Genomic DNA, 27369 nt, shown 5'->3' with positions numbered 1-27369 from the left:
GGGATAACCCCATTGACTGTGAGATATTTATCATTTTTATAAGCTGCTGAATTTTTGGTAAAGATTTTCATTATTATGGATGTATTTAATGCTGGCCTTATTAATGAGTTAGTGTTTTACTTTGTTTCCTGAAAGACTTTGGGTAGAATTGACATTTCTTCCTTAATTATTTGATAAAATTTACCTATAGTTTCCCTTGTGAGAAAATTTTAAAGTATGCATTTAATTTTTAATAGATAAAGGATTAATTTCAATTTCTTTTTGTTGCCATTATAGAAGTTTTTTCAAGGAATTTGTCCATTTTATCTAAATTATTATAAATAATGGTATAAAGTTATTTATAATATTTTTATGAAGCATTTAATATTATTTTAATGTGTGTAGGCCTTGTAGTGATTTTCTATCTTCATTTATTTCATATTGCTAATGAACACAATACCTATTTTTTATTTATTTTTATGTGGTGCTGCATATCAAACCCAATGCCTCACATATGCCAGGCAAGTGCTCTACCACTGAGCCACAACCCCAGTACCCGAAAGGCACATTTTAATATCTCTGAAATCAGGGTGCAGCCTTTGTTCTATACCATCTTACAGTTGTAATTGTCATCATTTTTTTCTTGGTAATACACAGAGTAATGATGCACGTTATAGTCATTGGTGTCCATGGGTCAGTGAAATGCCTTATTATGCAATTCTTTTGACTTGCATAGTAATATATGTATAGTCCTGATATAAAGATGCCTGGTAAATCATAGCTGCTTTCTCCCTGCCATGTGGCCATTATTTGCACTTTGTTTATAGCCTGAATATTTGCCTTTTATCTTTTTATGCATTATCCTCAAAATTGAGGGCTCCTTGGGAGCTATTCTAAGACCCTTCAAATTATCTAGTAGAATACTCTGCATTCTGGGTATACAGTGCTTGTGGGTTAAATAATGTAAAAAACTTAACTGTAGAGTATACCATTGAGAGTAGTCCCCAACTGAAACCCTCTGAATTCATAGTTAGTGTGTACCTCAAAAATATTGCCAGGATGTATATGGCATTGGATATCTCTAATAAGCAAATATCTCCAAAGAGTAAACTAGCAGTTTGCTTTTCTACTTAAAGTAAGACTCTTAAATTCTTTGCTCTTTTCCTATCAATGACTGTGTGTCATTTGTTTGTTTGTTTGGACATAAACTACTTTTGAACTTGTTTCCTACTCTGAATAAATGCTTACCCTATATGCCTGCCTCAATTTCTTTATCAGGCTATCCGATGTGTTTCCTTTAGACACTTCATCTTTGTTTTTTTCCCGATTGAATGCAATAGAGTAGAAAAATGATTTCTTCTCTTCTCTTTAGGTCCTGTCAACCCTGTTGTTTCTGTGTGCTTAGAGAACCCCCTAGCAGGGTGGTGTCCAATCCAGAATTCTATGAGGCTGTACCTGTACTGTCCACTCCTTCAGGTCTAGCATTCCAGAGAGGAGATATTTGACTGCTTGTTTTTCTACATTGTAAGAGAACGACATTGAATACACATGTAGGTCACACTGACTTTAAAGCCCACCTCAGGAGAAAGTGTGACTCTGCTGTACTCTGAGCGGCCTTGTGGTACCACTAAGGGAGAAGAGCCGAGGTCCACCCTTGCATTGGGAGAATTTCACATATCAACATACCTTCCTCCTTCCCTGCTCAGACAGCTTCAAGCTTCCATGGATGCTGCTGATGGCAGAGGAAGTCAGTGTGCATGTGTATCAGGTTGCTTTTGACTTGGGGTAACCGAATGTTCAGTAAAAGAAGGCTTAAACGCTAAGAGTTTATTCATCTCATTTAATGAGAAATCTCAAGTTTAGCAGTCCTATGGTTGAGGGAGGGTTCCAGTCTTCCCATTAGAATTTCAATATGGCTGCACCCCTGTGAGCTCATTCCTCTAAACAATGCCCATCCTAAAGCTGGGAGTGGGGGCAGGATTTTCTCTGTGTGGACACTTTCCTGCATGTCTCATTAAGGAGGAAAAGTTTTCTCATTAACCTATGGACCTACTCATATATCTCATTGTCCAGGATCATGTCACATCATGTTGTACCTATACAGGAATCTGAGATATCTAGTATTTAGAATGTTCAACTGCTCTAGTGGATGCAGGCTGTGACATCAAGGAAGTGGGGAGGGGGGAGAGTGACGAGTCAACAGGATCTGCATGCATATGGGCGTGTGTGTGTGTGTAAAAGAGAAAGAGAAGTCGATATGGGGTTTTTTGGTGGGGATCAATCCCAGGGCTTCACACAAGCTAAGCATGGGTTCTACCATCAGGCTACATCCTCAGTGAGATAATTTTTTTTATATGGATTAAGTTTCTGTTTCCTATGAAGTTGTACACGGACTCAGCAAAGATGACCTGCCACAGTAGAATATGGTGATAGCATATGGTCTAAAGCTGCCTTTGATTTTTATGACCCAACAAAACTTTATATTTTGTTTTAGTGACTTGATATCTTGGTTTTATGATTTCAGGTTGAGTCCAGAAATCTTCCTGAAACGCCCAGTGGTTGAAGGAAATCGTTGGAGGTTGGACTGCATTCTGAAACGAAAAGCAGTATGTATTTTCTTAACAAACGCTGATATAATTTTTTAAATGTTTGTTGCCTCTGAATTCCCTTGTCTTTTTCAAAGCCTTTCCTATTGTACAGTTTTTTACTTTAGAATTCACCCTAAAATAGGATTCTGTTTTCCAGTTCATTTGGTTCTATTTTTTAATTACTTTTGAGTATATAAATATTTTAGCCTAATTCACAGCACAGATTATATTAGCAGCTCTAATTTATGTTTGTTAGTTATGACCAGTTAATTTAATAGGTCAAAAATTGCAATAAAACTTCATCGCTGAATAATTGATGATGAAATGAAACACAGCCCTTTATTTTGTTCATTATCTGTCATTAAGCAGAAGACAAAGGCATTTGGAGCACAATTTCAGACAGATGGGGCTAAGTGGATATAGAAGAGGATTCTAGGAATTAATGTGATTTTTGTCTCCAGTTTGGGCACAGTTCTTAGTAATAATATGAAACATTTCCTGTGTAGTTGGCCCTGTAGATTCTGTGTGAGCCATGAGGATGGTCTTTTTGTTATGCAAAGTAAATCATTGGGTCAATGGAGCTTAACTGTGACTACATTCATGTTGCTGATGAATTCTGTTTGTGGAGTGGACCCTCCATCAAATTAAATTAAAAAGACCTGGGTTTGTTACTAATCATGTCCAAATCAGGGAGTGCCCATCTTGTCACTCTTATTTGGAACTGTCTTAACCTATTTTTTCCCCATCATTGAATATTCTAGATGTTCAATGGACGCTGAGTAACTGAGGGATAGTATTTCTGTTTCTCACGGCCTTCACTCATTTCTTCCTGTCTTCTGCACTGACCCTTTCCCCACTCACTCTTCCCTCTCTCTTTCACTGTCTTCTCCCCGTGCCTTTACATCAGGACTTCCACAGATGTCCATAGATAGTCCAACTTCGCTGCTAATACTGAGGGAAAAAGAAGTTGATAATCTTTATTTCAGGCACATCTTCTACCAACACCTTTCTGATGGATAGTCAAATGTGTTCCTCTCACAAAATTGGAAATTCAGATCTTGATAATCATTATTCACATATTCCTTTAACAATTCAGTTACCAAGGGTCACCTATGCGCCAGGCCCCACAGGAATCACTAAGGATGCCTCAGTGAAGCCCCGACCATGGAGGGCTTACTGAAGAACTCATGCCTCATCAAATTTCTTCCTACTTACCGAGTGGGTTATAATTTTCCCCATGTTTTCTCTGTGAAATGGCAGCTTTCCCATTTCCCTTCAAGATTCTATTTAGTAAAACTCGTCAGACTTGCCTTGTTATCTTCACTCACACCAAGAAGTCCTCTTCTCAGAGTGTTTACCCAGTACTTCACTGAATGCCTACTATGTCCTGGGACATGGCTGATCATATTGAGATGTATTTAAATAAAAGCCACAATTCCTGAACTGAGGGAGCTTAGAAATCAACACACATATCAATTGAGTACAGAGACAGTGTCCAGATTCAAAAGCAAGGGGAGGAGCATTGGGCAGGTCTGGTTGGGGAGCCCCCCTAACGTGAACGATGAAAGGCATTTAGGATGGGCAAATGTTTTTGAGAAAGAAGGAAGAAATTTCCAGGTGCAGTAAATGTTGAGGGAACAGGAATGCCAGAGGCTGTCATCACAGTGAGGTGCCAATGCTGGTGACGTGCTAGCATAGGCAGGATGGGCGGCAACTGGGATGCCTATTTGCAGCTAGGATTGGGGGCTCTGGGAGCCAAGCCAGTGATTTGGGCTTAATGGCAAACAGTGAGGACATTTTGTTGGTGAGTGCCGAGTCAAAGTTGGGGGGGGTGGGTTCTGATCAAAATGGTGTGCTGGAAAGGTGAGAGAAAGTGGGGAGAACTCAGATTCTGAAAGCCAATTCTGTTTGTTTGTTTTGCAGTACTGGGGATAAAACCCAAGGCTTCGAGCGTGCTAGACAAGTGCTGTATCACTAAGCTACATCCCAACCCTAGAAAGCTAAGTTTTAGATTCCCCGAGTGTGAGGTGTCTGTAAGAAGCCTAAGTAAACTTGAGAAAGCCTGAGGAGGACTCGGGCCCATCCTACAGGCCTGGCCCTCTCCCCTGTTAACTGGCAGGTGTTTTCTACTGCCTTCAGTGTACCTTCCTGGTCATCTTTATGTCACTGATGTGGCATCTCTTTGCTTTAATGGCCCATGAACCCTGGTGAGGGCCCTGGTGGACACCATGACCAAGTGAACATGATTGTTTGATAATGGTACTGTTTCCTGTTCATCTACTTTCTGAATCTTGTAATTTTAAAATCATGGGTAATGATTTTTAAATTTCCTAAGGAAATAGTAATACTATTAAAAATTAATGTCTCGATGGTACATTTAGTGGGTATTCTTCCTTAATCTCGAACATATGGTGTTCCTTCCTTGGTCATAAATTTTTAAACAATCATTTTATTCCAATTTGACATTGCTTATGCACATAACACCGCTTGGCTTAAATAATTTATCTTCTGAAAGCCACATACTAGCCTTGCAAGGTATGGGGGGGTTAAAACATAATATTTATTTTTGCATTAATGGGTCCCACAGGTCCACAAGGTTGATTAAAATAAATGTCTCTTTTCTTCTATCTAGTTTTGCAGGGTTATGTGGGGTTTTTTGGAGAGGAATTTAGAAAGTGTTTTTGCCTCCTAGCAGCATGTAGGCAAACAGCTCTTATAATGACTGTTTTTTAGGGGAAAGTACAACATTTTGTCACTGTGGTAATAGCCCAGTTGATGTTTTCCTGTTTCTTTAGCTTCCTGCTCTGCAGTGTCACCATTTTAAATGGCGTAAGCCAATGACAAGAGTCACATTGTTCACACTCTAAGAAGCAGCATCCCAGGGGCTCCACAGTTCCACATTCAGGACACTGAGAGATAATAAGTTTCATCATAGTTATGGTGACCACATGCCTGTACCCTAATAGTGTGTTTCAACCTTAGAAATAAGTGATATTTCTTATGAGAATCACACTGACGAATCTTCAAGTGCTACAACCTGGAGACTCACTGAAAAAGGTTTTTGGTTTTTAGACTGAATTAGTCTACAGGTTTCTTTCTTGTCTCTTAGAACACAAGGAGTCAGTAAGAGGGAAGGATGTCTGCTTTTGAGAAACCACAAAAATAATCACATCTCTGCAGAAAACCAGTGGACTTTATCAAGTTGTAGGCCAGGATGGCTTACAGGGAAGGGGAGTAGGTATCTCTCCCCTTCAGGATTATGCTTCAAACAAAACTGGTTAAAACAAAATAAGAAAAAGCACACAAGTGGTTGTGCTATTTTATCCCAGTGCTTCTTGCTTTTAAAGGGTGAGGATGTGATTGCTTTTTCTCCTTTGCTTTTCATTTTCCTAATATATTGCACCCCTGGGGAAATCCTTGGAGGGTGTATAAGGTAAGCTCTTTTCAGGCAGTAGGAGAATTGGGCTACATTTAGAAAATATTTGAACCACACTATTTTGAATAATCAGAAAAAAGATGATCAAAAACAAAGTCTGTTTGGTTTCCACCATAAATTTAAAAAAATTTTTTTCATTTTTTTCGCAAGTATTTTGTATATCTAACTACAGCTTCTAAAAATTCCTACCGTTGATTATGTTGTGTCTGCTGTACTTGATGAGATGCTCATTAGAAAGGAGGACAGAGGGCTGGGGATATAGCTCAGCTGGTAGAGTGCTTGCCTAGATTCAAATCCCCAGCACCACAAAAAAAAGAAAAAAAGAAAGGAGGACAGAGCTTTCGTCTTTTAAGACTTATGTTTCATGGAATTTATTCTCTGGGACCTTCAGGATGGATCCGTTGGTTCAGTGGCAACAGGAAATGTGGTGTTGCAGAGGAGATATCCCTCTCCCTACTTCCCCTATTGGTATTTGGCTTCCCCTTCTCTAAGCAAAAAGTAATTTCCTCTAGGGTCACTTAAAGGTAATAGTAAGACATGGGTGTTTCAAAGTGCACATTTTTAAATTACAGAATTAATGTCAGTCCTTTTTTGTACATTTGGCTTTTGATTTGCAGAATTATTGCCCACATTTTTTATCAACCCATACTATCACAATAAAGCAAATACCTTTGTTCCCAAGGAAGAATTTTCTGTTGTTCTTTATAGAGTTCAAGAGTGTTGAAATATTATGACCCAAAAGAACAGGAAATTACTGCTTTATTGTCACAGAAATCTTGTCAGTAGTTAACTATTTATTGTGGCTGTAAGTGGAAGTAAATAATTATAAACCACATTAAAAATGACCTTTTTTATATTTAATTACTTCCTTGTTAGTCATTTGTATTTAAGATAAAAAGACTTAAAAGTCTCTACCCTATTTCCTTTAGAGTTAATTTATTTAAAATGAGAAAAGCAATAATGTAGAAGAAAATGTCAGGTATTAATAAATGGAAGGTAATAATATAATCCATTAGTGTTAACATCTCTGTTATTTAAAAAATCCATTAGTTATGCAGGTAAATGGAAAACTGCAGGATTCAGGCCAAGTTCCTAATTTGCAACTACTGCCCTCCATGAGTAATAATGTCTTCAGTCTAAGAAGCAGAACTTCATCCATTTAAAACAAATGAACCATGATGAAAGATGTCAGCTGTAAGAGTCTATAATTTGGGTTGAAATTTGGGGTTTTAAGCTTGTGTTCTATTTTTTCATTGGGAAAATCTCTCCCTCTCTCTCCCCTTTTTTATTTTGGTAACCATTATTCAGGGTTGAATCCTAAAATACTCAAATAGCAAAATAGACCTGAACAGGGGAGGAGAATAATAAAATAATCTAGTTTCTCTTTAGAGCTCCCAGTCAGTAGCTCTTACAGCACTCATTTCTAGAACCCCAGAAATGATACTGCTTATCTTTGCCTAGACTTTCGTCACCTTACTTCTTAACTCAAATCTGTACTTAAAGATTTGATTGTAATAGTATTTGCATATAATAAATAATAAACAAGTTCCAAAGGCCAGCTGTTAACCAGAAAAATAGAATGACATATAATCTTTTTGATCCTGGATTATTGTTGTTGTTTTTCCATAGTAAGGGTGAGTCTTCTGGTATTCAGATCTCCTTAATGTGCACCAGAATGTAAATCTAATGTGTCTCTTAAAACATGTATATACTTTCAGACATTGCTAACATCAAGAGAGATGGGATGTTAGTGTTTTTAAGTGATGTGGAATTCAGGGCCCCAAACCTGCATCTTAGTATTGATAGAACAACACTGGAGAACTGTTACGTTTGTTCTAAGATTTTATGCCCTGTGATCTGTTACCTATAAGTATTACCTTTGATGTTATTTCACATTGTAGAGCATTACAAAAATATTCACTTCTTATGCATTAGATGAATTCTTGAATTTTTTATTCAAATTTCCATTATGAACAATGACTAATTACTGCGAAATGTTAGGTTAAGCTGTAACTGAGTAATTCCTTGTCATCAAGGTTTAGATATAGTTGCGTCTCTAACACTCTCGAAAGTATTATGGAAAAATTCTTGCCTTTAATCTGTGGGGTATTAAATGCCTAGGTATAATTTAGATTCATAGTCTACTAGGCATGTGGTATGTTTAAGAAGTTTTCAGAGCTGCTGGGTAGAGAGAATGCAAATTAAAACGGTACAGACTGCAGAGAAATCCTGAGGGTACAAACCAAAAAGTAAGAAAGTGATCCACAAGTTGGGGCTGACAGAGTTTCCTCTAGGAAGCAGATACTGTACTGTATATGGAAGGGAGTCCCCATGAGTGAACAGGGAAGACAGGAGGGTTCGGGTTGGGGACAGCTTAACCTGGGCCAAAAGCCGGTCACCAACCAGACCTGGAGTAGAAAGCACTAGTGTTTTTCTGTACTACCAGTTGTTGGACATTGTCTCTTTGATGGTTCACATTAATAATGTTATTTTACTATAAAAGTTTACCCAGTAATTTTTTTATATATACATTTTTTTTTTAGTTGTTGATGAACCTTTACTTTTATTTATATGTGGTGCTGAGAATCAAACCCAGCGCCTCACACATGCTCAGCAAGTGCTCTACCACTGAGCTACAACCCCAGTCCTAACCCAGCACTCTTTGATTTAATTTGGTACTGTTATATGGATCACAACAGCCTTGTCTATTTTCTTTTAGCTACAAAATCTAAGGATGGATTGGTGTTAATTTGTGTATCCATTTTTTTCTAAATTCCCATTGAAACTCAGGGACATTTGAATGCTAGAGAAGCTTCTTTCTGAAGGTGTCCTTTCATTAGTGAAGTAGACATTGATAATCTACTTGTGAGTTAAAAGATGAACCAAGGGCTGGGGAGATAGCTCAGTCGGTAGAGTGCTTGCATTGCAAGCACAAGTTCTTGAGTTTGATCCCCAGCACCAAAAAAAAAAAAAAAAAAAAGGATGAACCAAGATATTTAATCTTTTAAGATTAAGAAATATTTTCTTAATTTAAATAAATTTTTATATATTTTTATTCTAATTAGTTATATATGACAGTAGTAAATAAATTTTTTTAATAAAGAAAATTCTATGAAAAACACCCCTCTAAGCACTTCAGGGATAAGCTATTGTGTCTAAGTTTCTCATCATTATTGTTTAAACTAATTGAGGTATGATGTTAGTAAACGAACAAAAATCCCTAATCCTATCACGTGGCTCAGGTAAGAACTTCCCTCAGTGATAAGAGTTTGGGAAAATTGAGAATTCAGGACTAGAGGACATTTTCAGCAGTTGAGATTACTATTTCAGCATTCTAGATCTGCAATTAGTTGAATATGGACACTCTTTTGATATAAGTGGTAAGAATGGGAAGGAGATGCCTTCCTGTCAGTATATAGTTATATGTGACCTCTTTGTATTGCCTTTTTCATTAAGTATTTTATTATATCTACTTTTATAAGAAAGCAAGTACAACCCAGATTTAAAAAAAAAAAAAAAAAAAAGGCAACCCCAGCACCTCCAGAGACACTCATTCATGTGTTTTCTCTTGTGGCAGCAACAGGGTGTGCGGATCTTCATAATGCTCTACAAAGAAGTGGAGCTGGCCCTGGGAATCAACAGTGAGTACACCAAGAGGACTTTGATGCGGCTGCACCCCAACATAAAGGTACTCGCTGTCATCCTGGTTTCTTACTGTTCTGCAGTTGTCCAGATACGATTTGCTCTGGGTGGTCTTCATCTCTACACTCCCCTAATGTGTGTTCTGATTAAACAGCTTTCAATGCTCAGAAATGAAACATATACTGTCCTTTCTTTCACTCCCCACATGGATGGGGGTGGGCAGATCTCACACTTCTGTTTCTGTAATCCTAATTGAAAGTGATAGTTGAATCAAGAACATGCTTCCTATAGTTGTTTTCACATTCAGGTTCTCCCACTTCTCATTAAATTGTTCTGGAACCACTTAGATGTGATGTCCCTGTGGAATCCCTGGATCAATGATGGCAGCAGAGACCTCTCTTGGGATTTAAAATGTCTTTTAAAAATTCGATAATACCTAGTATAAGATATGCATAAAACAAATAGCATGATAAGCAGTTTGAAAAGACTCTTTGAAATTTCACCCAGAGACCTAAACCTATCAAACATATACCACCCAGTCATTGAGATACATGATGATGTAATAATTAGTGAATCTCCAGCAGGCTTAAGATACATAGAAATTACATATTTCATTTGGTTAAAAATTCCCCCAGAGTATGAGGTGAGTTGCATCATTTCTAAACGTTCATTGTTCATTTACCAGATTTTTGTCCAGCACCTACTAAGATGTAATTTTGTGATCAGCACTGAGAGAAGTGAAGATAAAGCTGTTAAATGGGCAGAGTTTTTATATTATTGCAGGCAAGGCAGTATAAATTCAAATTAGAGTGTTACTGCTTAAGGAGATTAATGTAATTCCCCTGGTAACTACCAAAGAAAATAGTTACAGAATGTATACAACAGGAAATAAGAATTTAAACAACTTACTGTAAAAAAAAAATCAACTAAAAAGAGACAATAATGCAGGAAATGAGGGCCAAAAAACAAGGACATACAGAAAACAAATAACAAAATGACAGAAGTTAAGTCCTCTCTTATGAACAATTAATTTGAAATGTACATAGATTGAACTATCTAATCAAAAGACAGGTTTTAGCGGCTGGGATGCAGCTCGATGATAGGGCACTTGCCTAGCATGAGCAAAACCCTGGGTTCAGTTCCCAGCATGGTAAATATTAATAAAGTAATAATAATAATAAATTTTAAAATTCTTCAATAAAATAAAACCTTATTACCAAAGACAGAATGGAAAGAAAAAAGACAGAATGAATTAAAAACACATAATCCAACTATGTGGTCTCTGTAGGAGACACTCTAGATGCAAAGACACAGGTTGACAGTGAAAGGAAGGAAAGGATAGTCCATTCAAGTAGTAACCAAAGAGAACAAAAGTGGCTAAACTAATATCAGACAAAATAGACTTTAAATCAAAAGCAGACTACAAGAAATAAAGAAGGACATATGTTAATAAAAGGTTCAATATAGCAAGAAGATAAAAAAATGATAAGCATTTATGCACCGAATAACAGACCTCCAAAATATTTGAAGGAAAACAATTGAAGGGAGGAAAAAGTATTTCTACAATAATAGTTGGGTCCTTCAATGCCCGACTCTCCATGATAATAGAACAAGCTGAGGAAATAGAGGACTTAACACAATAGACCAACTAAGTCTAATGGGCACATGCAAAGCACTCTGCTCAACAACAGGCGTACTCAAGCGCACATGGAGTATTTTCCAGCTGTTAGACCATGAATTAAGTCTCAATAGATTTTAACAAGTAGATATCATTACAAGCATCTTTCTGACCATGAAAGAATGAAGTTAGAAATCAGCAACAGAAGGAAAACTGGGTAGACAACATACTATTGAGCAAGTAATAGATCAGAGAAGAAATCATAAGAATTTATCCTTAGGAGACAAAATAAAAGAACATAAAACTTATGGGACACATCAAAAGCAGTATAAAGGGGAAATTTATAGCTACAAATGCTGTATTAAAAAAGAAGTAAATTCTCAAAAACCTACATAACTTTGTAACTTGAGGAACTAGAAAAAGAGCAAACTCAAACCAAAGCTAGCAGAAGGAAGGAAACAAAGATAAGAGATAAAAATAACACAGAAAATCAGTGAAACCAAAAATTGGTTCCTAGAAAAGATGAGCAAAATTGGCAAACTTAACTAGATGGGCTAAGAAAAAGGGAGAAGACTCAAGTTACTCAAATCAGAAATGTAAGTGTGGACATTACTACCAATCCTCCAGAAATAAAAAGGATTCTAAGAGATTACTATCAAAATTTCTACATTAACCAATGACATAACCTAGATGAAATGGACAAAATCCTAGCAACAAAACCTCCAAGACTAACCCATAAAGAAAATATGAAGTCTAAATAGACCTATAATTAGTAAGGAAGTTGATCAGTAATCAGAAATCTCCCCAAAGACAAAAGCCCTGGATCCAACAGCTTCACTGATGAATTTTACCAAACATTTAAATAAGAACTAACAAAAATCCTTCTCAAACTTTTCCAAATTTTGAAGAGGAGAGAAGATACTCCAATTCATCACTCTGATACCACTGAACTGTACACTTAAAAATGGTTATGGTGGTAAGTTTTATGTGTATTTTGCCACAATAAAAAAGTATTTGCTTGAGTTTTTGGAATATGTTCGATTAAAAGCTTATGAAAACAGGATAGTTCAGACTGCGATTATTTAGGGCATCTATTTGAAAGCAGGCGGTTATTGACTTCCCAAAGTTCCTTTTAAATCAAGATCTGTCCAGATACCTACAGGACTATGTCCAGATGCGTAGTATTTCAACTCAATGGCTGCCAAAACATCAGTATAATTTTTTTTTAATTTCCAAAGAAAGGTGTTGGTTAAGTACTTTGAGAGTTTTTAAAAATATAAAATATAGCATAATTCTTATATAGAGAGAAGGATGCTAGCTAGCTATCAAATTGAGCTGACTTTTATCTAATGTGTAACCAAACCTTCAGCTAAATTTTACTGCCCCAAAATATAGCATCTAGGCTAGGAATCTTAAAAAGTAGGTAGGATTTTCCTCTGCTAACTACTAAGAATAAAATTAGAAGTTTGAGAATTTTTCCTTGGGGTCTGTGTGTGTGTGTGTGTGTGTGTGTGTGTGTGTGTGTGTGTGTGTATGTGTATGCATGCATATAAATATATAGTGTGTGTGTATATATATATAAAAAACACATTTTGGTATTTGAATTATAAAGTCGCTTTTCAGTAAGAAAGCAGACTAAATTTATTACGACATGAAGAATAGTTTTAAAAGCATAGCATAAACCAAGCATGGTGGTATGTGCCTATAATCCAGTCAACTCCACTCAGGAGGCCGACGCAGGAGGATTGAAAGTTCAAGACCAGCCTGGGCAACTTAGCAAGACCTTGTCTGAAAATAAAAATTAAAAAGGCTGAGGATGTAACTTAGTGGTAGAGCATCCCTGTGTTTAATCCCCAGTACCACCAAAAAGTAAAATAAAATAAAATAATAATAATAACATATGTGCCTTTCTACCCTCTCAAGGTGATGAGGCACCCAGATCACGTGTCCTCCAGTGTCTATCTGTGGGCTCATCATGAGAAACTTGTCATCATCGACCAATCAGTGGCCTTTGTGGGCGGGATTGACCTGGCCTATGGAAGGTGGGATGACAATGAGCACAGACTCACAGACGTGGGCAGCGTGAAGCGAATCACTTCAGGACTCTCTCTTGGTTCTCTCACGGTGAGTAAATTTCTTCTTAGTGGTGCTGCCTAAAGGGAACATGATTTGGATAAGTGTGTATTAATAGCATGACTGATGGATGGGACGAGAGGTGGTATCTCCTTGGAGGGGTTAAGAACGCTGAGAAAAATACCAGACACATTTTCATACATTAGCTTTATGTTGCTAGTATGTATCTCAGGCTCCCTTTCTTCCTTTGTAAGAAGAGAAAACAGATTAAATGGAGTGTTTACCATCTCAGTCTTGACTCCTTGATTTTCCATTTAAATTAAAAATTTATTCCCTATTTGGGACAAAAAGTCCATAAATGCAAATGTGAGGCAATCAAGATTTAGGTTTATTAATAATATGTCTTATTAGAAGCATCTACTGTCACTGGGTGTAGTTCAGTGGTACAGCGTGTACTTAGCCAAGAATTTTAGAATCTTCCTACTTAAAGACACACAAAACCAGGATAGGTCATTCTGGGGTCATTTAGAGGGAATTCTGTTTGAGCAGAAAGTTAATAACTTCTTAAAGTACCTGTTAAATCAAGAACCAGCATGTGTGTATGTTTATGTCTATCTGCTTGCTCTTTCAACTCAATGGCTGCCAAAGTATCAAAGCAATTATTAAATTTTTGATGAGCTCCATCTTATTTACTGCTGGTGATATTGGTGACTTTTCTGGGAAAATAGCAATTTACTAAGTAGGTAATGGAAAATGATTGACAGAAGAAAATGTGTATCAGAGGAAGAAGTGAATATAAAGCATATAATTGTATTTGAGATGAAAAGATTAATTGGAATGAAATTTCAAGAATTTGGCCTGTTGAAGGAGGAACCACAGAGGTACTCCTGCATTCCTTTGGTAGTGTTTAACAGCTCAGGAGAATTCCCCTCCACCTTTGGCTGACCTGACTTTATACTGAGGGTCTATTATGGGACTGCCACCATTTATAGACTGTCCTCCTTAGCTCTGTTCGAATTAAAGGACCACTCTTGCAGTGTATATCTTATGCAGTTTTTTTTTTCCAAATAATTTTCTCAGGCTGCAACAACAGAGTCTATGGAATCTTTAAGCCTCAAAAATAAAAACGAATCTAATAAGAATGTGCCCTTCCTTAAGAATGTTGATGATATGGATTCAAAACTGAAAGGAATAGGAAAGCCCAGAAAGTTCTCCAAATTTAGCCTCTACCGGCAGCTCCACAGGCACCAGCTGCACAACGTGGACAGCGTCAGCAGCATTGACAGCGCCTCCAGTGAGTCACAGTCTTTTCTAGAAATCGTCCCAACTACACGTGTTCCTACAGCCAGTTACTACATACCTGTCTTTAAAACCTGTCTTTGGATAAGGGAGTCAGATGAACAGGGTGGGAAGCTCACTATATCATCCTGTTCAACCTCCTACCATTTCCTGTTTGCCTCATTTTAAAACAGATTTATTGTTTTATCCACACAATGTCATCATAACAACCACTGTTCATGCTTTTGATGGTAGAAGAATGACTAAGGGTTTCTAAAATATGCCAAACTATCAAGGAAAAAGAAAAGTATTAGATGTACTTTACAGACTTCTCCTAGGAGAAATTTTATTTCTTTTCCCATCCATAAATACTCTGGGCTTATATCAACAAACACCATATATTCTGTATCTTGTAAATGTACTCTTTTTTGCAAATCTGTCTTAAAGCCTTGCAATTTTCTGTTGCACAGAATCTTAGGACTGATTTTATAGCCCAGCTAGTTTTAAAATGATGAAACTCGCTTTCCAGTTTAGAAAACTTGATATATATGTATTTCTTTGTAAAAAAAAAAGAACTTTCAACTTTCTCCAGGTTATCTTAATCACTATAGAAGTCATCAGCATTTAATCCATGGTTTAAAACCCCACTTGAAACTCTTTCGCCCTTCGTGTGGGTCTGAGCAGGGGCTCGCTGGGCCCAGCGTTGGTAAGTGATGTGTGAGTGACAGAGCCTCCTCTGGCTTCAGCTTCCATTGCATCGTCTGCTGTATGGGCATAGTGAGTGTGTTTCCAGATTGGCTTTCTGTTCACACAGTTTTTGCGTCGCAAATAATTGTGGAGCGCTTTCTCTGTGCAAAGTACAAGATCCCTACTCCCCAGGAACCTGCACTCTAGTAGAGAAAATAAAACACATCTAATAACCAAACATTGCAGAGCTCATGCAGTTCAATAGTGTTGTATGGTTCTGTGGAAGGTGGTGAGGGGACTTCTTTTTTCATGATCTAGAAAGCCTTTTTGAGTAAGACTTGCAAATTAGGTCTGAAAGTAATTTGGTGAGGTTGGGTGAGGATGGGAAGATAGTGCAGGTGAAGGAAAGGCATTGGCAAAGGTGCTAGACTGGGAAATGGCCCACATCTTAGCTGTTAGTGGGAAATGCACCGTTCAGCAGTGGTGTGGTTTTCTATGTAAGAGTAGGAAGATGTACGTGGTCACGTGTGGAGGCTCAAACAAGGCTGGGGAGTTGGAACTTTGGTTAAAATTTAAAGAGGCCTTATGCTCTACATGTGAATGTTAGAAACTGATATCTGATAACCTTTTATGAGATGAATCAGACACAAGGAGTGACTTAACCAGGGTCTGTCTAAACTATGGTGGTGGAATTAAAGAAGATGGGGCAACTGCTCTGATTGAGGGATAAGTAATCATCATGATAAATGGCAGCAGTAGTAAAATCATCAGCTAACTAACTTTTATTGTGCACAGACTCTGCCCTTCATTGCCCGCCCCCATGCTGTCAGTGCTAGGTGGTGATATTGTTACCTCCTTTTGACTTCTGAGAATACTCAGATGATAGGCAGCTTGCCCAGAGAAGTCTCCATGTATCAGCTTCCCACTGCTCAGAATTCTGATTTGTGATTTAGCAGAAATGCAAAGTACCACATCATAACTTTTTGGCCAGAATCCCAAGGTCAAGGCTTACCTGTGCTGTTTAGGAGATGAAGAACTTGAAGTCAGCCAACATGCCTGGACTAGCAAGAGCTGCTAAACCTGATAAACTAAGCTGGGCCTTGACCAGTGGTTCCCAGCAGTCTTTAGTTTAGGGAACCTGAATTTTGAAAAATGTATTGACTAACTATGAGGAATGAACTAAAGCTCTCATGTAGCTATTAATTAAATTTGTATTTTTTAAATCATAAAGGCATTAATATACACTTAAAAATGGAAAACTTGAGATGTTTATTTAGTGTATGATTAGTGCCTGATGCATGTGTGGATTCAGGGACAACTCCCAGTAATTCTGGTACTTGACAGAACTTGAAAGCCCTGACAACCAAGGAGCCTTTGAAAGTTCAGTAGGCCAAGTCAGGAGTGTCTCAATCTTCAGATATTAAAGGTAAAGAGTTGGGGAACTAGTCCTGGGAGTTCCTTGGACTTCCAGTGTGTGACTTGACTATTTTAGAACTGAAGTTGAAAATTAGATGGAGGGATGAGGTTGCTGAGCTACAGAACATCTGAATTATGACTGTTAGTGTTGCTGATGAGAGGATCAGGAGCCAGTGGAAAGTATGTGAGTCTAGTGCTAAATGCATCAGGTAACTCAGGCTGAGGGCATCACATCCACAGTGGTAATCCAAAGGCATGGTGTGTTCGGTCTTCTTCCATTGATGGAAAATATCCCTGGCATCCATTCATTGTCCCCTCACTAATAAATTGTATGCATGTCTAGTACAGCATTGTAAACTAAGAGAAAAAGAGAAAGTAAACAACCCAAATATGGCAAGAGGGAAATGGCGAAGAACATGGTGAGGGGTTCATCCCTGTGATGGAATTGTGCAGTTGTTCAAATATTAAGTGGGAATACGCAAACAAATGTAGAAGGTTTTTTATTTAAGTAAGTACAGATTAAGATACTGGTACTAGGGATGTAGCAAAGATAGCAGATAAACTGCAGTTAGCCAGCTGAGAAAGGATGGGGATCGTATATACAAATAGATGGTCAGACACAACTTCTCAGATGGTGGTAATCATCAAGGAGAATAGAGCAGGATCAATGTGGGGGGCAGAGGGAGGAGTTATTATTTTATATAGGTTGGCAGAGAATGCTGCTCTCGTGAGGTGAGTTTTCAATGGAGATCAGAAGCAGGAGAAGCATGAGGATAAGAGACAGAGGGGGAGGTGTCCGAAGCAGGAGGAATAGCAAGTGCAAAGGCCCTGAGACAGGAGGGGGATCAGTGTGTTCTAGGAACATGGCTGTGGTCAGATGGACTGGAGGAGAATGTTAAGAAAATTCAGAGAGGTAGGAGATTGGGTGGATTGTGAGCTGTCTTTGAGGCTGTAAGAATTCTGCCTCCAGAGAAAGTTTCCAGCTAGTCTTGAGCAAAGGCAGATGAAGTCTGACTTCAGAGCAGATCAGGTGGCAAAGAGTGGCAGAGAAGGTACTGAATATATCTTGAGAGTTGAGCTGACAGCATTTGCCGATGCCCTGGATATGGGTGCGAGAGCTGGAAAGGACTCTAGGTCCTTTGTGCCACCAGAAAGGTGGAGTTTCCGTGAAGTGAACAAGAGCATGGAAAGATTTAGAGCTTGAGAATGACTACCACTGTGTCCAAATATGCTCCTGGGAGAGGTTGACCAAGGACATTAAAGGATACCATCTTTGTTAGGAAGATAGAACCAAAGGTTCCATTTATCTCTTTTTTTTTTTTTTTTTTTTTTTTACATCATTGGCCTTGGTTTCATATTGCTTTTATAATCAAACATATATACAAATTTAACTTTTAATAATGAGGAAAAAAAACTTACTTTAAAAAAAAAGGTTGGTTGAGTCTTCCCAGAGCAGTGCTTTCCAAATTGTATTCCCTGGACCCTGGAGCTTCTTGAAGGCTCTTGCAGAGGACCCCAAGTAGGTGTCCCCGAGAATCCCCCACCCCTTCTGTTGGTACATGCTTCATTCAAAATAGTCCGACCTGTATCTCTTTTATGTATTGGAGTTCTTTGCAAATTTATCTGGAAAATAAAAGTAAGGTTCCACTAAAAATAATTAAGGAATTTTTTCAAAGCATGATTTTGACTTAAATCATGCAATGACATAAACTTATATTATCTTATAGGACTTGAAACCCAAATTAAGCATGAAGTGGCTCTCGTTAGAAATTTAAAATACCTAGCACCACACACACACATACACACAAAAAAGAAATTTAAAATTGCATATGAGTTTGAGATAAGGGCTTCCTTTTTTCTGAGAGAGTTGAACATGGTTAGTGTCTCTGTAATGTCAGTTTCACTTGACTGCAAAAACCTTAGTTGGAACGGGCTCCTAATAAACCTCCCTGGGGTTATGTGGAATGTGGCTGCAAGATCACTGTGGGGTTTTAAACAGAAAAACCAATAAAATTAGTTCATTCTAAACATGGTTAATAATCATGATACATTTTTGTAGTGTATATTTCTATTCAAAATCTCTCAGCCAGGCTGGGGCTGTAGCTCAGTGGTAGAGCACTTGCGTGGCATGTGTGAGGCAGTGGGTTCGATCCTCAGCCCCTCAGAAAAATAAATAAATAAATAAATACATTTTTAAAAACTTACTCAGCCATCTTCCATAGTTTTTTTTTCTTTCAGAATTATGTTGTCAGAAGGAGAAACTCAGATTGACATTGCTTTTTTGATACTATATATTTTGTAAGGGTTTGATTTTACTCCCTTTACATTCAGAAACTGTTTGATGAGCTTTTCCTTTTAAGCAATATTAAATAGATAAGTAAGAAGGGAAATCATTCTTGCAATTTAGTTGAATCAGGTTTTTCAACAAATATTTCAGCAGGGTTATGATGGATAATAAGTTAACTGGTTTCAAAACTATGTTCTCTGGGGTGCAGCCTCCAGGGTGTATAAGAGTCATTTTGTGTTGTCCAAGGATTTATTATCCAATAGTGGGTGTAGTTTTAAATATTTGACCTCCTGGTGCTTTAGTAATTCATCAAGGGTCACTTACAAAGCCTTCTCCATAGATGTAATACAGGTCCATGAATCCTTATCCATAATTCCAAAACCCAAAATGCTTTCAAAAACCAGAGCTTTTGTTTAATATACATATAGAGGGACCTATATTGGAACTGGTTGTGGGTATAGGTAGAATTTTAGTAGATAGAGACTTAAAAGGAAGAAGAAAACAAGCATTTCAGGCAAACCTTATATCTTAAGGTCCAGACATGGGAAATACCAGAAGTATTTGTTTTGATAACCCAGACCTCAATTGTGAAGTGTGGTGAATACAATCTCTTATGTAAAATTCTTGGTATCAGCTGTGCTTCAGGAATCAGAAGGTTCTGGGTTTTAGCAAAGTAATATAATAGGTATACCCTGTATTATGTTACACTTGCAGCAGGGTCCTGGGAATACCTGGAATGTAAGCAAACCATTTATATTTGTCCAACACCAAGCGGGATCAATAAAGATAATAAATAATTTCTTGTCAGTTCAGATTGAGTTTTGCTAACAAATAAGCTATGGGAAAAACACATGGATTTTCAGAGCTTGGGGAATTTGGGATTTGGGCTAAGGATTAATTTGTGTAGATTGGGCTGATGGGATCTGTCTTCACCAGTTGATGGAGGGCCTTGCAAGTCAGGCTGAGACGGTGTCCCTCATCTACTAAATGCTGGAGAATCCCCTTGGGGGAGAGTTTAAGGGCAAAGTTTTATGAAGGTTACATACACAGGAGACAAAGGGAGTCCAAAGAGGTTGTGCTAGTGGGCCCAAGATTGGTTCAAGGGGATGGGAGAAACTTTTGCCAAAAAAAAGTATTCAACAAAATTTGGATCTGATTTGGGAAATTGTGCTGGGCAGGGGGATGGAAGAGACAGTGAAGAGAGGAGCAAAGGTGCCTGTGAGGTTAGAGCTGAGTTGCTCTGAACAGAAAGCAGAAACCCCAGAGGAGAACTTGATGTTATGGGGAGGCTCATGATTTTAGTGTTAGACGTGATTGTCAAGTTCTTGTGGGACAGCTAGGTAAATAGTGTTCAGTGACTATATATATATATGGTGCTTAAAAAAAGAAGCCGGGCCTAGAGGTGTACATTTAGGAATCATAGGGAAGAAAACAGGAGAAACAGGGGAAACCATATTGGTGACAGCATCTAGGAAAGAAGATGGAAAAGGTAGGCTGGAGAAATGCAGTCTGGACCCTTGGAAGGCAAGAGATGAGAAAAGAGAAGGCCATGCAAAGGCCTGAGACACTGGGCAAGAGCAGGAGGACACCCTGGTCATAAACTTTGGAGCTAGAGTCTGGGTTGCTGATGGAGGAGGATGTGGAAAATTGAGATGGTGAACCCAAAGATAAGGCAGATGACAACATGAAGTCATTTGGGAGCCAGATCCAGTCTAATGAGAGCCCCTCAGATCAGGATTGCAGATGCCAGAAGATCTCTGCTCACAGAGATCTTGCCCACACAATTCTGAGCAATCAGCACAGTAACTAATGGGTATTTGGTTCTGTTGTCTTAAAAGATCATTTATTATGAGGCGGACCCTCATTGATTTGGAATAGTTTAGACCTTGGCTGTAAACAAAACCAAATTTGAATTATGAGCAGTTGAATTCAATTAGTACCAAGATAATTTTCTGAGACCAGGAATTTACTTTGTTTTGTTTTCCTTGTAGTCAGATGTTAGGTGAAAATAAATTTTTAAACAATTGTGTGGGATCTACCTAAAAATCTTAGCTTAGTTTTGCAATTGCTGAAAACAAATTATACCCACACATATATACACTTATATACATATGAATAATGTGGAATTTGACCCATTATTTATCTCATTTTTTGTACATGCCCCTTTTTCTATCTCCTCTTTTTTTTAACGATGTGCCATGCTTACTATAAAGAGCCTACAAGTAAACAACCAGACCTACCAGTGTTCTAGCCTCTCCATCTTATACAGCAGAAAAATAAATCACTAGGAGAAGTCAGTAGAGGTATGCTTTTAATACTGATTAGTTTTGTTCACTTTGACAGTTGAAGATATTTTTTTTTTTTGTAAAAAATTATAATGACCTTTGTAAGGCTAATTACCCAAACTGATTTTGAGATAGAATATTAATTGTGTGTAGTGATTGCATAAAAATATTTATATTTTTCAAATGTTTACTGATGGCCTCCTAGATGTTGGGGTTTGTATCAGGCAGTGAGGGGACATGTCCCCACTCCCAAGGAGTTTATAGACTGAAGGCAGGGGAACTGGTGAGAGGGGCAACCTTATACAATCACATAAGAGAGTTAGAGGTTTTTCTGGGTACAGTTTCCAGTGGAATGACAGTACTAGTGACTGCCTCTCCCTTTGGGCTCTGGGAGGTCTCCTCAGGCAGGCGCCAGCTAATGTGGTTCTTGAAGGATGACTAGGGGATCAGGCCAAGGGGAAGGAAGACAATTCCAGACCCAAGAAATAAGGTGCAGAGTGAGGAGGCAAAGCAGATTGGGCCTGTCAAAATATGGCAAAAAATGTGTTATAGTGGGCCTGGGAGGAAAATGAGGACCAAAGTCAGATTGGCACCAGTTTGGGAAGAGCTTCCTATGCACATCAAGTCCAGAGAACTTGAACCTCCTGTAGATAGTAGGGGGCAGTAGTTTTTAAGCAATGAGTTGGCACTTCACAAAGACAGTTGAGACCGTGTGGTGGTGGAGGTGGTGCTCAGGTGACTGGTCTAGACCTCCCACTGGCTACTTGAAGGAGTAATCGTTTTTTCAATTCAACCACATTTTTCCTTCCCACATCTATCCAATGCCTCTTTTGTGCCAAGTGCTGCATTTGTAATCTGGAGTCTGCTCTCTGCTGCTTTTGTGCCTCCATGATAAGTGTCTGTCTGTCTGTGGGTTACATTTTTTACAGATGCCTTTTGTGATTGTAGGACTATAGAAAGTTAGAGACCAACAGGTCTTAACTGTCATCTAGGCCCAATTCTTTTTTACACATAAGGGACTTCTGACCCAAAAGGTGAAGCTAGTGTCACTTAGTTAATTCCAGGGCTGGAACATGGGCTATCTGTATATATGAGGTTCTTGATTTTGAAATTCAAATGACAAGAATTACACATTAGGTTTGCACCATGCAGATGAGGAAGGAGAAGTTGCCTGGCTTATTTGTTTCCTTTGAGTCTCATGTTTCTCCATCCTCACCTGGTTTTATCGTTCTCTAGTAGTCTCTCCTTGCTAGTTCTTTACTGACAGTTGGCTGTGTGATCAGTTCTTGCAGTGATCTGGTAGGTGGTGAGAATAAGCTGAGAATATTACATTTCATTGTCTGACGATGAGCCTGGCTGTGACCCTAACGGCCCACTAAAAATAAACTTGAGAGTGTTGTGAAACCTCATTAGCCCACAGCTTCTAATCAAATGGACTTATGCCGCCTAGTCATGAGTCTCAAGAAGAAAAGTTAAGACATGTGCAGGTATTTAATAAGTGAGAGGAGAGCCCCCCTCTCTGGGGGCCCAATTGACCCACAGTCTCTGGGTGGGTATCACTGTGTTCACAGACACCGGCTCCATCCGCAGTTTGCAGACAGGCGTGGGAGAGCTACATGGGGAAACGAGATTCTGGCATGGGAAGGACTACTGCAATTTTGTCTTCAAAGACTGGGTTCAACTTGATAAGCCTTTTGCTGGTGAGTAGCATGGTATGGGCTGTGGGTTATATTTTGTCTTTTATTTTTGAGCATCTTAGCAAGTATGCTCAGACCTGGTCTAAATGTCTTTCGTTTTGCTTTGTTCATTTTTGAAAATTTGGCAAAAATTTGAGGACATGATTTAGTCATATGCTTAAAGACTGTTTTTTGTAGTTACAAAAAGAAAAGAACATGAAATGGAGCTGATGTATCTGAAACCTTCAGGTTTACTATAGGCATATTTTGGGGTAATAATTTGTAATTCTTTAAAAGATGGTAGTCTTCCTTTGATCATCTTTTTTTTATGCTTATTCTATTTTCCATCATTAGAATGGTGTATTTTCAGATGATCACTGAAATATTAACATATTTCCTTTAACAAATTGTAGTTGGGGTCAGAGGATTTCTGTCCCCTACAAGGAAATTAGTGACGTACCCTTGCCTGGTGCACCTGGGTAGATTTCATTGACAGGTACTCCACTCCCCGGATGCCCTGGCACGATATCGCCTCTGCAGTTCATGGGAAGGCTGCTCGTGATGTGGCACGTCACTTCATCCAGCGCTGGAACTTCACAAAGGTACTGCACGTTGTTGCCATGACTTAGTCTGCAGTGAAGAGAGCCAATACTAGCTGGAGGAGAAACCCAAAGGGTTGGCCAGAAGGGGTTGCCTCAGCCACAGCTGTGATTACAATCTCAGCTGATGCATCATTGACAGAGGAGCCGAACCTCTTAAAAAAAAAAAAAAATGCTCCTGAACTTTAACTCAGACAATTTAGAGAGCAAAGGGGTAGATGCTGAGAGCCTATGATTTTAATCCTTTTAACATCTTGGACTCTCAGTATCGATGAAGCATATGCTGGACTGGGCTCAGTGGTCTTGTGGAGGGCTGTTGCAGGTGGGAGAGGAGCCTCATTTAGATGCCCTTCCAGGAAAGCCCTTCGAGTCCTGGAATTGCACTGGATTCATACTGGTACAGGATTCTGAAAGCTGGCTCTGAGCAAGGCAAGCAGCGTAATTGAACCATTTTCCTCTCTTGGTGGGCCTTTATTGCTGGTTAGAACTGGCCCTAAATTCCTGAGTTCAGAACATATCATACAGGGTTGTTAAGGATCCACCTTATTTACTCAAAATGATAAGACATTATTCCCTCTGATAGTTTGGAAAATGGATTTAGTTCTACCAACAACTTAGAGTCACTTTTTTTCCTCATTCACATGAATGTAAGAACTCCATTAGACCTTTTGTGGAAGTTCGATGGAAATATTTGAAGCAAAACTTTAGAGGGAGGGCTGGGTTTGTAGCTCAGTGGGGAAGCGCTTGCCTAACCTCTGTGGGGCCCTGGGTTTGATCCTTAGCATCACATATACATAATTAAATAGGTATTGTGTCCACCTACAACTAAAATTTTTTGTTAAAAAAATCATTCTTTTAAAAAATAAATAAATTCAGAAATTTAGAGGAATGGATAAATAAATGAAGTAATATTACTTTTTAAAAATATTTTTTAGTTGTAGGTGGTCACAATGCCTTTAATTTACTTATTTTTTATGTGGTGCTGAGAATCAAACCCAGTGCCTCACACGTGCTAGGCAGGTGCATTATCACTGAGCCACAACCCCAGCCCAGTAATATTACTTTTAATCTACTATATAGTCAAGGATTAAAAACACTGCTAGTACCTGTAGGGTGGTGGTTCTGTTTGTTTATTGTTTTTGTACTTTTATATTCTGTTCCTACATTGGTACAACACTAATAAATCTCTTTTATTTTTGAACTATACATTTTTTAAACCCCCAAATGATTTTCAGGTATTTAAGCTAAAGAAGTCATCTAAGAAGCTAATTTATTCTGACACTGTTTTTAGTACCAAATAAAATTAGAGATAGATAAAATGCTCATTAATAGGCATTTATTATGCAAATTATGATTTTTCTTACTATTTTATGAAGCATATCAAAAATACCATAGTGCTGTATTGTTCTGGCAAGTTATTTACAATAGTAAAAATTGGTTTATAAAATAATAGTAATGCCATTTTTAAAATTATATACCTCTATAACTATACGTTACATTTAACCTTTCTTAACAAATGTAAAACAATACATGCTTGCTACAAAAGGTAAAAGAAGAAAATATAGGAAATAGAAAACAAAGATAAATAATTTTCAGTCTCACTTAGAAATGTCTATTAATATTTCTTCTCTTGGCCTTTTGTGTATGCAGGGTGTGTGTGTGTGTGTGTGCGCACGCACGCACCATGCTGGGGATTGAACCCAGGGCCCAGACATTTTTTTCTTTTTCAGATGAACCTGAATTTCTTTCATAATTACAAAGTAAGGAAGAATGAACTGCTTTTGTCATTTGACTCTTTTTTATCTGATCTTCTTTATCTTAGATTATGAAATCAAAATATCGGTCTCTTTCTTATCCCTTCCTGCTTCCAAAGTCTCAAACCACAGCGCATGAGCTGAGATATCAGGTCCCTGGGGCTGTCCATGCTTGTGTGCAGGTAAGCCTGGCTTTACTTTTTGGCAAAACACACTGGCTAACAGGATTACTGAAATAAGTGAATATTACATTGACTTCCGAATTTTCAATAAGGATGATTTTTCCAAAGCAAATCTAAATGGACCTTTTAAATTTTGGAATTATATTTCCTGTATTAAATGGATTCATTTCATCCTCCTTTTAAAAACTCATTTATACATATAATAAATATGTGTTTTCAGAAAAGGCCCCAATGGAGGAATGACCATCCTTGTAATTCCTTCTGAAGTGACCCCCCTCCCCCCCCCGCAACATGATACACAGTAAATCTGGGGCTGATACTGCTTAAGCACCAGGAGCGTGGCTGAAACTTAACATCCAGGAAGCTAGTTATAATCCAATCTAATATTAGTACTTAATTAACCAAATGCCTTTTGGAGACTCTTTTAATGAAATAAGGAATTTGCTTAATAAAGTCATGAAATTTTACTACATACTGTCCGACCATCTCAGGCTACAAATAAGAAAATTCAAACCCAGTGGAGCTGTGAGACTTACCCAGAGCCATCAGGCTAGTGATTGATAGGGTGGACCTTGAAATCCTAGTCTAGTTCAGTTATCCAATCTGCTGCTTTTACCAGCTAGAGCTCAAAGACCATGAAATCATGCTGGGACAGAGTAAGGATGGGCCACCTCTGGCATTGCCTTTGGTTCCCAGTCACCACCATCAGCATTAGAAGCATTGTTTAGTAAAGATTCAGCAGTCTGTTAGCCGCCATTGCTAACGTGAACTTAAATAATTCAGACATGGATTTCGTGAATGTGATTTTATAAATGAAGTACCTAAATCTGTTACTTTTAATTATGTGCAAGTAGAAGTGTGTGCATGTCAGAAATAAAGATATTCTAGCCCATAGATAAAAATAACTATTTTTTAAAAAGTTAAGCCACTTGCAAAAAGTATATAGCACCTATTGAGTCATGCCAGTCTAGGAAGACTAATTTCAATTTAAAGGTACAGATAACTGTGCCTGTATATGTAAATTGAAGAATGTTTTATGAACCTGTTTAATTTTATTCTACATGGAGGAGAGAAAATTACTCATGCTTAGGAGACAGAATAAGAATGTTGGCATTAGGAAAGTAAGAGAATTTAAGATTTGAACTTGGATTAAAATTGATGTGGTCAATTTATTAAAGTTAGCTGATGTTAAGTATCTGTTGAAAATGTATTGCTGAGAATTGTGTGTTTTTATGTTGGATTAAGGATATTTTAGCCTAGTGTTGCATTTTCCACTTCCATGTTGGTAAAGCCCTGACTTGTGTATTCTTGTCCTGCTGCTCTGATAAGGCAGGTAGACACTCTACAAATACCTCTCTTCACTTGCCTCTGCATCACTGGGTGTTGTGTTAGAGATGGAAATATATCAGATGATCTCTTCTGATGAACTCATATATTCATCTCTGATACATTCTGGACTCAATGTGCAAAGTCAGTTGATTTTAAAAGGGCATTTACTACCACAATGGGATCCTAATTAGAATAATTTACACTCCATGTATGTATAATATGTCAAAATACACTCTACTATCATGTATGTGTATATATATATATATATATATATATATATATATATATATATATAAAACAAACAAAATTTTCCATAAGGGCATTTACCAAGATGCATGCACTCATTCATTCATCAATTGAGCCAACTTAGGTTTATTAAGTACCATCTGTTTGTAAAATAAAGTCATCAAAGCATACTTGAGTATGGAAGGGATGGGCAGAAAAGGGTTTCTCTGCCTCTGGAACCTTAGTTGACTGAGGAGATAAAGCTATGCTATTAACAGTAGAAAGTATGGTAAAAAAAACATGGAAGTATAGACC

General features: G+C 38.0%; 1 protein-coding gene across 3 annotated transcripts in view; it reads left to right on the top strand.

Annotated features, from left to right (window-relative positions):
• The window catches only part of Pld1 (phospholipase D1), a 218175-nt gene that overhangs the window by 130738 nt on the left and 60068 nt on the right, over positions 1-27369 (top strand). For 2 of the 3 annotated variants that reach the window (XM_047564306.1, XM_047564307.1), the window contains 8 exons: positions 2504-2585; positions 9581-9691; positions 13187-13387; positions 14417-14630; positions 15207-15320; positions 22861-22989; positions 23449-23567; positions 25387-25500. In XM_047564306.1, the coding sequence (XP_047420262.1) occupies positions 2504-2585; positions 9581-9691; positions 13187-13387; positions 14417-14630; positions 15207-15320; positions 22861-22989; positions 23449-23567; positions 25387-25500 (1084 nt within the window). The remainder of the gene's footprint in view (positions 1-2503; positions 2586-9580; positions 9692-13186; positions 13388-14416; positions 14631-15206; positions 15321-22860; positions 22990-23448; positions 23568-25386; positions 25501-27369) is intronic. The other variant, XM_047564308.1, reaches the window with a different exon arrangement.

The sequence above is a fragment of the Sciurus carolinensis genome, chromosome 9 (genome assembly GCF_902686445.1).
Source record: "Sciurus carolinensis chromosome 9, mSciCar1.2, whole genome shotgun sequence".
Lineage (NCBI taxonomy): Eukaryota > Metazoa > Chordata > Mammalia > Rodentia > Sciuridae > Sciurus > Sciurus carolinensis.
This window is presented reverse-complemented; position numbering and strand designations above follow the sequence as displayed.